Source organism: Marmota flaviventris, chromosome 5 (assembly GCF_047511675.1).
Source record: "Marmota flaviventris isolate mMarFla1 chromosome 5, mMarFla1.hap1, whole genome shotgun sequence".
In the NCBI taxonomy this organism is placed as follows: Eukaryota; Metazoa; Chordata; class Mammalia; order Rodentia; family Sciuridae; genus Marmota; species Marmota flaviventris.
In genome coordinates this window covers 70,424,419-70,437,575 of record NC_092502.1, presented here as the reverse complement: position 1 = coordinate 70,437,575, position 13,157 = coordinate 70,424,419, and the positions used below count along the sequence as shown (strand labels likewise).

General features: G+C 46.7%; 2 protein-coding genes across 4 annotated transcripts; both read right to left on the bottom strand.

Moving 5' to 3' along the window:
• Positions 1 to 320: 320 nt before the first annotated feature.
• On the bottom strand, positions 321 to 6,323 carry Sra1 (steroid receptor RNA activator 1). Its single transcript, XM_027927960.3, has 5 exons — positions 6,204 to 6,323; positions 5,971 to 6,096; positions 1,695 to 1,900; positions 884 to 992; positions 321 to 736 (listed from the first exon to the last, which is right to left on the bottom strand). Exons 1-5 carry the CDS (start codon positions 6,262 to 6,264, stop codon positions 525 to 527), a joined length of 714 nt encoding a protein of 237 aa, XP_027783761.1. The 5' UTR covers positions 6,265 to 6,323; the 3' UTR covers positions 321 to 524.
• Positions 6,324 to 7,025: 702 nt separating this feature from the next.
• Positions 7,026 to 12,837, bottom strand: Apbb3 (amyloid beta precursor protein binding family B member 3). 3 transcript variants are annotated; one of them, XM_071612310.1, is made up of 13 exons: positions 12,615 to 12,837; positions 12,200 to 12,363; positions 12,043 to 12,119; positions 11,422 to 11,482; positions 11,081 to 11,227; positions 10,832 to 10,959; positions 10,575 to 10,580; positions 10,309 to 10,444; positions 10,079 to 10,163; positions 9,744 to 9,827; positions 9,362 to 9,477; positions 9,045 to 9,236; positions 7,026 to 7,569 (listed from the first exon to the last, which is right to left on the bottom strand). In XM_071612310.1, exons 1-13 carry the CDS (start codon positions 12,661 to 12,663, stop codon positions 7,333 to 7,335), a joined length of 1,482 nt encoding a protein of 493 aa, XP_071468411.1. In that variant the 5' UTR covers positions 12,664 to 12,837; the 3' UTR covers positions 7,026 to 7,332. The 3 variants fall into 3 exon arrangements, with proteins under 3 accessions (XP_071468411.1, XP_027783758.1, XP_027783759.1); XM_027927957.3 differs by lacking the exon at positions 10,575 to 10,580 and having other exon boundaries at positions 10,309 to 10,423; XM_027927958.3 differs by lacking the exon at positions 10,575 to 10,580 and having other exon boundaries at positions 10,309 to 10,423; positions 12,286 to 12,363.
• Between the last annotated feature and the right edge of the window lie 320 nt (positions 12,838 to 13,157).

Genomic DNA, 13,157 nt, shown 5'->3' with positions numbered 1-13,157 from the left:
CACTCACTGGTTCTAATCTCTACTATCTGTATACCTCAAAGATGGAAGGTATATAAGGGAGTCTCCTTTCCTTGCGAGAAAAACATCCACATGCTAGGCTATTTGAATCTGTTCTCATTTTGAAATGAACTCTTTCAAAGACGGGGCTACAAGGAATGTGTTTCTTGATCTAATTTTGGTAAAAGTGGCAAGCAGCAATCTGATCATGCCCAGCTAGGCATGATGTGTGGAGGAAGGATAACAGAGTTTATAGGGTACGCAAGGAGTGGGCTGTCAAGGACAGTATTCGGGACCAGTGTGACATATGAAGGGCTCATCTCTTCCCACCCAGTGCCCACCACTGAGATGTTTTTATTGAAATGCATATGTTATGGGTTAACAAGTGAGCTCCCTGTACCCCAGATTGGATCTTGGGTCAGTTCCAATGGGACAGTCTCCCTGGTGGTAAAAGGGAGTCAAGTGAGAGAAGGCCTCCACACCAAGGCATAGGAAACAGGCTAGGTGAGTCTGGGGAATCCCCAGAATTATAGCGCCTCTTGAAAGCCTGGTATAGTTTGGTTCTCCTCAGCAGCTGCTGCAGATGTCTCTTCATTGGCCTCCTCTTCTGAAGACAGACTCCTCTTTTCCGCAATTAATCTTTTAACTCCCACCATCCACTGACTGACCTCAGTCACATGATCAACCATGAGGGAGCGGTGAATGTCATCTGCTGCATCCCACCGGTGGCTTGAAAGCTCTGAGGAGAAACAGGGCTTGAGCAAGCAGAATGTGCTAAAAGAGTTTTCATGCCTCCCATCCCAGAGTTCAAAATCTTAGCACCTGTTCCAGCTTAACCAACCATGGCAGGGCAAGAGATTTAGGCTATACCAGAAGCCACCCATACCTTGCACCAGTAGTGCCATCCTCCTCTTAACAGGCACTGACAACTTCCCTCCAGCCCACTGTTCCTGAAGCAGTGTCAGGCGTCGACTGATGTCATCACATACCTGTTTCTGAAAGACAAATGCCCTCTAACTCAAGTGGTGCCAGCCCAGTGGGGAAAGGGGAAGGCAGTATCATAGGAATGCATCTGCTAATCTCTAGTCCAGGACCTTACATTTTGTCTTTTAGAGATCTGGTTCTTTACCCAAAGGTTAGAGGCCCTCACTGAGAACCTGTTGAGGCCTATGGATCTTCTTCCAAGAAAACATGCATGTGTGGCTAGAGTTTAAAAATTTGGGGCGCTTCTCAGACCCTCAGAAGCTCATAAGGTTAATTTACAAAAAAAGAGACTTAAGAACCAAATAGATGAAATTACTATGTTACTTCCTCTTTCCTTGATCCCTTGCCTCCAGAGAGCTTAGGAAACACCATAGATAGAGATTTCCTCTCCCCCACTGAGTACAAAACCAGCAGGGTATGCTCTGAATGGCCTGGAGATACTGAAAATTAAACTACTATTTTCCACTAATGGGAATTTAATTCAACTCATTCCTACAACTCTACTGTTGACTAGTTCTGCAGAAGTCTTGTGCACCCTCCTGAAATCCTGTTTATTTTCTTGGGAAGGCCTTAGCAGATTCTGAAGGGGTCCATAACTCTGACAGGATTAAGAATCATTGCCTATAGGGTCAGAAGGTCTACCTTTGGGAGCCATACTTGCATCTGGCTATGGAAAGGAATCCTCTCCCACTCCCTGGAGGGCCAGGGCTTACCCTCATGTGGCCACGGCAATCCTCCAATGCCTGTTCCAAAGGTCTCAGCACATCCTCCATCAGAGCCTCAGACTCGATGACTCGGAAACCTGTGGGCTCCACTCTGGAGACAGGACAGCTCCCCACAGAGGGGGGGCCAAGGGCCTTACTTGAAAGAGGCGGAGGCCCCATTGGAGGAGGCCCAGGAGAAGTCTCTGAGGTGAAGACTGAAAAAGTAAAGCAGGATTCAAGTAGCATGGCTCAAATAGGTAAGAAACTCAACACTAAAGTCACCCCTTCTAAGCAGGGATACTCTGGGACAACTCATCCACTTAAAAATGTGCATGAAGTACCTACTAGGTGCAGACAATGTGCTAGGTGCCAAAGATAGAGTAAACCAGACAAATTAGGTTCCTGCCTTTAGAGAGCTTAAATTCTAGAGGGGTTGGAGACACAAGAAAACTGCCAAATTATGTTACATGCTGTAAAGAAATAAAATGTACTCTGTAATAAAGGGTATAGAAAGACCTAAGTTGTTTATACAAGTACAGCTGCTAGATTAGTGTGTAACAAAAAATATCACAAAGCTAACAGTTTTTATTAAGTTGAGAAATAATGGATACAATAGATGCAGCTATGAAGAGTTAAATGAGTACTAGGTGAATTGTTGGGGGGCAGGGATACCAGGGATTGGACTGAAAAGTGCTTCAATGTAGCTGGGCCACATTCCTAACCTTTTTCTGTTTTTGTTTTTGTTTTTTTAATTTTGAGACAGAGTCTCACTAAGTTGCTGAGGCTGGCTTTGAACTTGCAATCCTCCTGCCTCAGCCTCCTGTGTTGCTGGGATTCCAAGTGTGCAACTGCCCAGCTTCCTAAGACTTATTAACACTGAAGAAAGCAGTGTAAGCCATGACTGGAGAAGCATTCCAGTTCCTGCAGGGCCTTGGAGTTTGATCTCGAGCCCTACAGTCCTGGGAAGCCACTGCAGTTTTATAGAAGCAAGGAGTAACATGGCCCAACTTCTTCTTCTTATTATTATTATTATTTATTATTATTATTATTATTATTATTATTATTATTATTATTATTTTGTGTGGAGGGCAGGGTACTGGGGATGGAACTCAGGGGCACTTGACACTAAGCCACATCCCCAGCCCTATTTTTTATATCTTATTTAGAGACAGGATCTACACTGAGTTGTTTAGCACCTGGCTTTTTTTTTTTTTTTTTTTTTTTGCTGAGGCTGGCCTTAATCTCTCAATACTCCTGTCTCAGCCCCTCTGGAGCCAGGCATGCACCACTTTGCAGTGCCTGACATTTCTTTCTTTCTTTCTTTTTTTTTAAGATGTATGTTTCATGACAAATTGATGAGAACAGATCAAGAATAGAGCCAGGCACGGCAGTTGATTAATGAGATGGTCCAGGAAAAAGAGAATGCCTAGCCATAACTATGGTAAAAGAATAGATGAGGGGGGAAAAGCAGATTTATTTAGGAGGAGGCAGCAACAGGATTTGGTTACAATAGTTGAGGGAAGAATCAAGATGACTTGTTTCTGACCCGTAACTGGAGGAAGAAAGTCAAGAACTTAAGTTTAATGCTAAGGCATTAGCATCTACAAGGATGATTAATGCATCTAATAATTTGGCCTCAGTTACTTTACTCCTGCACCTCCAGTGATTTTTTTTTTTTTTTTTTGGTAGTTGTAGATGGACAGCATGCCTTTATTTGTTTACTTTTATGTGGTGCTGAGGATCAAACCCAGTGCCTCACACCTGCCAGGCGAGCACTTTACCACTGAGCTACAGCCCCAGCACTCCAGTGATCATTTTGTTCCTCCCTCTTATTCCCCAATGCTTTGTCCACAACACTGTGTCATCTACAAAATTTGACTGCCCCTCCTACCCTTCCAGCTCAACTACTCAGATTCCCTGGTGCATTACACCTACTCCCTTTGAAACACTTTTACCTCCTTCCTCTCTTCCTTTTGTCCCACTTTATTGGTTAAACCATAGTGCCTACACTTGGGAAGAAAACAGAACCAAACTGATAAATGATAACTTAATACTTTTAATGGCCACCGATGTTAAAACATACCAAATACTGCCTGGACACATGTCTTCTAAACTTTTCTCCTGTCTCACTCTTTCTTTGCCTACTGTCTCTCCACCTCTGATCCTGCCTCATGTTTCATTGAGAAAATACAGGTCATCAAACATGAACTCTCTCATCTTCCCACCACCACTTTTACCAGCTTATCTGCATCTGTGCCCACTTTCCTTCCTTCTGTAATAAATGAAAGCTTCCTGCTTCTATCAAAATCCATCTCCAGCTATTATTCCTTTTCTTCTGCATCATCAGTTCTGGTTCTCAGTCAGCATACAAACATATTAGTATATACTATCAAAAGCAATCCTTCCTTCACATTATTCCATTTTCCAACATTGCCCCATTTTCTCATCTCTGCTTCATAAAACTTTCTGAGTGAAATGTCTATAATTACGCTGTATTTTTCATATTCTCTTCTCAGCCCATTCCAGCTAAATTTGTTTTCACCACTCTATAGAGACTGTTCTTGTTAAGGTCAGCAGTAATTGCAGTGTTTGTCAGATATAGAGGTCTCTATCTCTCTTGACCTCTGTAGCATTCTGCACTGTTGATTCTTGATTTTACTCTCCCCTATTCTTCTTTGGCCATTTCTTAATCTTTGCTGCTCCCTCCTATACATAACCTTGAAATGCTAGAAAGCCCTAGAGCAACTTTTTAGGTCTCTATCCACAACCTCTCTTTATGTCATCTTATTCGAGCCATGCCATTAAATACCATCGACTGTTGGTGACTTTCTCTAATCTGATCTATCCCTGTTTCTCTCCAAAGATAGCAGCAACCCAAACTTAAATATGGCCCAAAATGAAAACTTGCTTTTTCCCTCCCCACAAAACTCTATCCTCCAATCTCCCCATGTCAAATAAACAAACAAAAAACCATATTGATTTCTATTTACTTACTCTTACTTTTTCCACAACATAACCTATGTACACCCAATTCCTACCATCCCCACTACTTCCTTCCTTGTCAAATCATTAAATCTTGCCTGTATTACTGTAATAGCTTCTTGATTTGTTGTTCATTTCTTCCCTAAAATCTTTTTCCACACAGCAGACACAGTGATCTTTTAAAGATGTAAATCAATTAGTGGTTCCCATGCTGGAGAGCAAACATCCGAAACAACTGACTGAACACTACTGGCATCTACCTGGTAGAGGATCAAGGGTGCTGCTGAAGAAACTACAACGCAAAAGAGTATCCAGCAAAGAATAAAATAAATAAAAATTTATTTAAATAAATAAAAATCAGTAGTGCCATGGTTAAGAAACCCTGCCTTCCTTATATCACTCCTTTGCAGTGAAAAGGGTGTAAAGGATGAAGGGATGCTAAAAGAAATTAACCTGAGCCCATTGTGCAGGTGACTGCCCACTTCTGGCCTAGGAAACTTTTAAGTGGGAAAGACAGCCCTTCTCTACTTTAAACTTTTCAATAGCTTCCAACTTTGTAGATTAAAATGCAAACTCCTTTTCCTGGCAAAACTCACTATGTTGTAGCCATTCTACTTCTTCAGTATCCAATCTTTTTCTTATCCCAGGACCTTTGCACTAGCTTTGAAATGTTCTTGCACCTGATCATTGACTGGCTTCTAGTTACTAGATTTCAACCCCTCAGATGCCTAATTTAGTCACCCAGTAACATATCATTCTGTTATTTCTCTGCAGAGCCCTTTGATTTAATGTCATCTTATTCAAGCCATGACATTAAATACCATTAAATATTAAATCAATATTTAATCTATTGCCAACGCTAGGTAGTTAACTTCTTGTTCACTGCTATTTAGTTTGTTGCCCTTAAGTAGTGTCTCTTAGTATGTACTCAATAAATAATAATAAATAGATGAGTAACACATCAAGTCTCAGATGCCTACTATACCCAAGTGAAGAGGTAAAAGGGCTAAATCCATGTATCACTATGGGATTCTAAGAAGAGGACTAGATTGGAAACAACTTGAGAATACTCTTGATAAGATCACTTAGGATCAAGGTATTAAAGAGTCTTCTTAAATAAACAACATTTATTGGTCTAAGCGGCAGAGGGAGCTCAAAAACACCCGCTCTGGGCCCCTTACTGGGGTCCCAGTCTCCTTGTGGAGGGAAGTCTCCTCAGAAGAGAGAAACAGGCCTTTAGGTCACGCTTATCCCTGGCACCGCCCATTCTCCGCGGGACTCCGTGTATAGGGCCCCCACGCACCTCTGGGGGGTCCATCCTGCGGGGCGGCGACCCTCTTAGTGAGCGGCGTGCGCTTGGGTCCGCCAGTCTGGGTCTGCAGCCCGTATGAGAACTGCGGCGGGTCGTTCCAGCCGCGCTCCTTGTTGCCTGTGGAGGCGAGGGAATGTGTAAAGCGAGAGCCGGACTCCACCAGAAGGTTTCACTGGGGCTTGGGAAGATATAGGTCCGCACCCGGCGCCCCCAGCTGCGCTCACCCGGCTTCACATACAGCTCCGCCATCTCCACTTCCGCACTGCCAGCGAGGCAGCGCGTCATTTCCGGGACCGCCGATCACGCGGGCTAGTTGGAATGTGTGCCAGGCGGCGCTGGCTGCTTGGAGGACTTGTTTGGACGGTTCTTTTCAACCCCCGAGAACCGCAGGGACCCTGCGCCAATTCCCTAAGGGACTCGAAATCGCCAGCTAAAGATTCTTCGGGACCCTGGTCACAAGGCACCAAACGATGCTGTTTTTCCAAGGACCTGGCGCTCTAGGGAGCCCAAGTCTCAGGGTCCAGTCTCTCCCAATTGTTCTCAGGAGCAAATTCAAACCACCAAAAATTCAAGCCCCACGTGTACCCCGTCAGTGTTCTAGCCAGGTCAACTCCTGGAACCTCACCTCTGTCCAGTGCCCTACACATTCACCACATTTATTTTCTCTAGACTCACTTAGTACTCATCTTCCTTCAACACTCGGCTTAAATGTCAACCCTCCCAAAGTCTTCTGTAACACATTAGGCCAGGTTAAGTGTCTCACCGTGCTACCACAATACTCTTCTGAAGAAGATTTCCGAGTTGTACTACATGGCATCTTCTATTTTGTTTGACTTGTTTATCTCCCCTAGGAGTCTCAGAAGGTGGGATCTGACTAGTACATCCCCAGCACCTAGCTTAGTATCTAGCACAAAGAAGACCTTAGAAAATGTTTGTTGCACGAATGAAGTCAGGTGTCAATTACATCCATGCCCTCATCGTCACGCTCACCCCTCACAGGTTGTTAGCCCCCAACCCTGTCCCAGGTCCAATATACTCACACCTAGTGAGGTCACTGAGGGATTTTTATTTGCACTTATTTTTCTATAAAGTGTTGCTGAGGTAGAGCCAACTGCCCAGGGCTGGACAGGGTCAAGGAACACAAGGATCCAAGGTAAGGGGGAACCAGGGGCCTAAGTTGTAGTGCAGGGCCTCTCAGTCATCCATATAAACAATAAGTTGGGCAATAAATAAAGGGTAAGCAAGGATCCCGAACAGGCAGGAAAGGTGAGAGGTTGCAGGCCCCTGGGACATAAAGGGGTACAGAGTTGGGCATGAATCCAGAGCCTCCTTCCCCAGCCCTCCAAGATCAATTTAGGGCATATGGAGTAGAGAGGGTTTCAGACGGAAAGCATCAAGAAAAGAGAAGACACCCCGCTTTCGAGGGGCTGCCCCTGCACCCCCAACCCCTCCTTTGAGTAGGGGCAGAGGCAGGGGACCTCCTGGGGAGTCCATAGAGCTGGTCCGCTTGAGCCGCAGGCGGGCACGGGCCTGGGCACCCCAGGCCTTGCCTCGAGCTGCAGAGGCCACAAGACACTTCTGGTACTGAACCTAGGGAGAAGGGTGATGTGAGGATACAGCTACTCTCTGCCCCTGGACTCCTTAAAAGCTTCTGCAGGACAGAAAACTGGGCAAGGCTTCTATCTGATAGTTAGCATATCTGCAGTCCTTACAATACTGTCAAGTAGCTCAACAGCAAAAACATAAAACTTGATATTTACTGAGAAATTAAGGAAGGCTGGACACTGGTAAGTGTTTGATATAATAATATAACTTAATTCAGCTTTTTATGAGGTGTTGTTATCCCCATTTTCCAAATGAGGAAGTTAAGATTCAGAGAGAATAGAAGGCTTACTCAAGGTCATATAGCCAGAAAATGGTGAAACTGTCATTCAAACCTAGTTTTGACTGTAGAGCCTGTACTCTTAACCACACCTACCACTAGGCTACCTCTGATCTATCTATCACTGTTGTGGATCAGTCCTCACCAAAACATATTCTCTAATTAAGGGGAGGGTCTACAACCCCAATCCATTCCCAGTACAACTGCTCAAATTATCTCTCATTTGAACTATTAATGAGGGTCCCAATTAGCCTTCCTACCTCCTCTCTGTGTCCTCTAAAGTTTTTACCCATACTATAGCTTAAGTGGTCATCCTAAACTACAAATGAAACTTAACTGTCTTGCTCAAAATCCTTCATTGGTTCCTCATACCCCTGGATAAAATAAACTCATCACTTCGACCCATGACCTAGTTTCTGCCTTCATCTCTCACTACACCTTCCCTTGCATTGCCACATACTCTAATCTACTAACATCTCTCTCTCTCTCTCTTCTCTCTCTCTCTCTCTCTCTCTCTCTCTCCTTTACAATTGAAGTTTCCTGTACTCAGCATAACTGTCCCACTCTGCTTCACATAACTTCCTCATAGGTCATCTCAATTTTCTCTCGTGAAGGAAATCTCCTCTATCATCCCATGGTATACAACCTCTTCCTGATGTGTTTCTGTTCTATCCTAAGTATTCTGTGAAGGTAAGATGTGCCTTCTATATTGCTGAATTACCAGGGTTAAGTGTGGTGCATATAATTTATAGGTACTCATCATTTGTTGAATAAATAAGTGAACTGAAGTAGTGGAGTTTAAGCATACCACATTTGAATGCCCACATATGCCAAGAAATAACCTAAATGAGACAAACAGAAAAGACAATACCAAACCTATGTAGCAGAGTCCCTACAGAACTCCAGCTACATGCTGAAATTTTACATTTGAACCCTGTGCCAGACTCTTCATAATTTAAGAAATGCAGGTATAGTAATAACTATGTAAAATCTTCTAGCCTGTAAATATTGGCAACTAATCAAAACTTACTAAAAATAGAACAAGGGCCAAAATACTTATGAACCAATCAGCCCTAGGGTCACTGGTTTGTGATCTGTGGAAAGGCTGCCAATCGTGAGCCCAGTCCATGGTATACAGCAGCTACAGGACAATTCCACCCATGAATGCCAACCCCCAACTCACCATACAGGCAGCCTGCACAGCTTCAGAGAGTCCCCCAGCATGAGGCTGGCACCAGAAGGCTGCACACTGGAAGCTCTGACGGCCAAGGTCAGCGATGAGGCCAAAGGTGTGTGGGTCATGGCCAACGCCAATAAAGGTCACAAGGCGCACAGGGCACTGCCACAGTGGCTCCTCCTCTGCACTGGCCTCTGCCTGTCCATACCAGGCCTAGTCATTAGAGGATCAAGCACTGGCCAGGCACACTATCTCTTCCAGCAGACCCCCTCAGCATCCTTGCTAACCCTCCACAGGCTCCCCACTTCACCCTCTTCTGGTACCTGAATGGAATGTGCAGTCATGAGAGAATCAGATACACTGAGCACAGCAGGAACCCAGGCATTCTTGTCCCCTCGGGCAGTGAGGGTACCAATGGCCTCGTTCAGCACATCCATTCCTGGGGGGACATGACCACTGTGATGTCTCCCAGTTACAAAGAAAGAAAGGGTCTGCAGAGAGTATCTAGGCCCCTCTCACTGACTTGGGATTCAGAAAGATGAGAAGAATATAGCTGGGGCTGGAATTAGAACTTTGAGTTGGGAAAGCTGGTACATCCCAGGCTATGTAAGGCCATGGGAGGTCTCCAAGAAATAGTAGATCCCACCCCACCCACCTTCCTCTTGTCTTATGCATCCCAACCCATCCAGCCTCTTCAGTCCTCACCCATGGCTTTGGTGACTGGCAGGGTCCCCATGTACAGTGCCTCATATTTCTGAGCAGCCTGACTCACAGCATCCAGCAGTTCCACTGAAATGTAAACATTAAGTTGGCATGGGAACTCTCCATTATACCTAGCCTACCCTTCTGAGTGGGCCAGGACCCAGGACAGAGATATTGCTAATAAAAGAAAGCCCATGGATGTTCCTCCATTTTAGGGCTTGGGATCCCTGGGGCCAGACACCTCAGAAATCTCACATTTCTGGAGCCGTGCTAAATGACCAACTCCCATCTTTCATCAAACATCCTGATGCTGCAATATAGCAGCCCTTTTCCTGTACCTTGCCGTGGCAGGTCTTCAGGGGAGATGGGATCTGGGGAGCAGCAAACAGAATCACCACTGACTCCTACTCGCTCTGACAAGATCTAAAATACAATGCAATCAGCATGAGACTCAGAGAGAAGGAGGAATTTGGGTGAAGGGGTCAATAACACCCTGACCCAATTATCTTGAAAACTCCAGCCCCAGCTCCACAACCACATGTCCTGCCCCCCCACCCTTAGCACTTACCTGAGCACAGAGCCCATGTAGGGCACTTGCAATAGCTTTGGCAGGGACATCACAGCGAAACACATGGCACTTGAGCATACAGCTGTCTTTGTCACCCGCCACAAAAGCAAAGTCCCTGGCAAAAGCAGAGATAGGGCTGGGGTAGAGCTGGTTAGAGGCAGGGGCCTATAGTGCCTACAAGAAGCTTTTAAAATCAGTCTAGGAATACAGCAAAGATAGAGTAGGGAGGTTAGGGCTGGGAGTCAGGGTACCTGGTTGTCACGTACCTGTCACTGTTCCAGAAGCATGTGGGAGCACAGGAGAGAATCAGCCCAGCCTTTCAGGCTGTCCCCTATCTGTCCCTGCTGAGCTGGGCCCACCCTCCCCAACCAGGGCTGAACCAGGCAGGGGAGGCAGTGCTGGGTCCATGTCAGAGGATCTGTGTCCAGGGGTTCAAGTACCAGGGATCAGCATCAGTGGGGATCACAGCCTGCAGGGGGGAGGGAGAAGCAGCTCTCGCTTGGGGAGATGCAGATGTCCTCACCGGCCCTTGGAGCTGCCCACGCCCCATACACGAATGTGCACCAGAGGCTGGCAGTGGATCAGACTATGGTCCAGTGGATTCACTAGGCTCATGGCATCCTTCTTCAGGATCATAAGCATGTTCTGGCCCTGCCAAGGACAGTCATCCCAAAGATCAGATAAAAGTGGTTGCCACAGGAAACAGGTAACTCAGGGACAACTACTTCTGCTGGTCCATAGACAGAACCCATTGGGCAACCAGATAACTCACCTCACCCCAGGCACCATCTGGGGGCTGGCTACGGTTGCGGGTCTGAGCCAGCTGCTGGATACAGTTATTGACTGCAATACTACTCTTTCCTGGTGCCAGGTCTTCTTCCGGCACCTCCACCCAGCCCAGAGAGCGGACTGCAAAGCACTGACAAGTTAGGGGAAGGGACAGGAATGAGTAGGGGTGGAATGGGGTGGCAGGTACCACAGGCTCCACATGTACAAACCCTCTGGTAGTCTCTTCCTTTGCCCTTTATCACCTCTACTCAATCCAGGTCCACCCCAATCTTTCACTAAGGATTTCCCAATGCCTTAGGTTGGCCCTCGGGCTCAAGTCACTACCTTAGCCCCTGGCTCCAGGCTCTGGATATAGGATTCCTCACCATACCAGGTCAGAGAGTTACTGGAAAAGAGAGCACAACTGGTAAGAGAACCATACTTCCTACAGTAGGGGAAATGGTAAGGCCCAAGCTATTTTATCAGCACAGGATTTTGGACAAGATCCAAAATACAGCATCACAAATATAAACCCCAAGTGTGGTAAAACTCAGGATATATTAACATAAAATGTGGCTTAGAATTTGAGAGAAAATTCAGAACCCAAAGTCCAGACAGGACGTCGAATAAAAGTTAAAACATGATACAGTGTATAAACTGTGAATCAGAGCCCCTAACCAAGACAAGACATCCTTGAAATCAAAGCCCAAAGACATGGCCAAGGTCTAAAACATGATAGGTCAGGACACAGAATATGGAAAAGAATATGTAACTAATGACAAAAACTTAGATCAAGGGACAAAACTCAAAATACTGATAGTCAAGAACACGGGGCTGTGCTGTGCCCAACAACACAGAACAGGGCCCTAAAAGGTAGTCCAGAACCTGATCTGGAAAACAGACTGGGTCCAGCTGCATTTCTGAATGCTCCCAAGCCTTTCATTTTGCCTGGGCCATCCCTGTTACCTTCGGTCCAGTGAGTTCTCCAGGCTGGAGAAGGATCTCCCCTTGGGGGGCCGCAGTCCCCAAATCCTCTCTGTCCTCTGTAGAACGGGGGCAGTCAGTCAGTATAACAAGCAGGCATAGGGCCACACACAGCCTTAGGCCCCCTTCTCACACCTACCGTGCCTGGATCCTCTGCATCTCCTATTTCCCAGGTTGGACGCTGCCACTGGGTGCTACCGCTTGGTACATGCCAATAGTAAGTACCTGCAGCATCATGGATCTTCCTCCAGCCTGGGGGCAGGCCTGGTTCCCCCTCCAGATTCTGGTCCCCCCACAAGTCATCTACAGAAACGAGATTGGAGAGGGTGCACATATTATGCATGAGTTCAGAATAACCATTGTCATAACCCTCCCTACATCCCACAAGGAACAGCCCGTTAGGCAGAAGCTCAAGGCTCCCCAATCTTAAGGATTGTAGGATCAGGGTTCATTTGTCCGCCGATCCCCATACCACCCCCGATTTTGACCCTTTCTCCACTCCCTAGTCTCCCCCATCAGCTTCTGATTTTCCCACTAGGCCCCTCTGTGCACACCGTCGCAGTTGACCAGAATGATGGCCAGCATATAATCCTTGCCCAGCATAGCCCCTCCGGGTCCCGGCTGGCCCTAGCTGCCCTGCGCTCTCAGCTCAGCGCGACCTCAGCAGAGTTGCGCTGAAAAGCCCCGGGTCCCTTTGCCGGAGACCGCCAGGCCAGCTGGCGCCGCAAACACGCGGGGCGGGGTCTGAGCAGCACCGCCCCTAGACGGTGGTGTCTAGATGCAGAGTGGATGTGTGTTTCCGTGCGTCGGACCAGAGGAGGCGCACGGACGCCCCTGACTCGCTGACACCAACACGCAACTGTGAGCTCATCAAGAGGGTGGAAGACTGGTCAGGTGAACGTGCACCGCGCGCACTCGCGCATGAGTGAGATCATCGCGCGGGTCGTATGCGCGCTCACAGACAGCCTGGGATGCGGCGGTAGGGGTCACGTGGAAGCATCTGTGAAAACTAGACTGTCGGGATTCCACCTCTTGGGTCCCCTTCTTCCTCCGGGAGAAGTCTTTTCTGCTGTCCTTTAATAAACTTCTAATTTCTA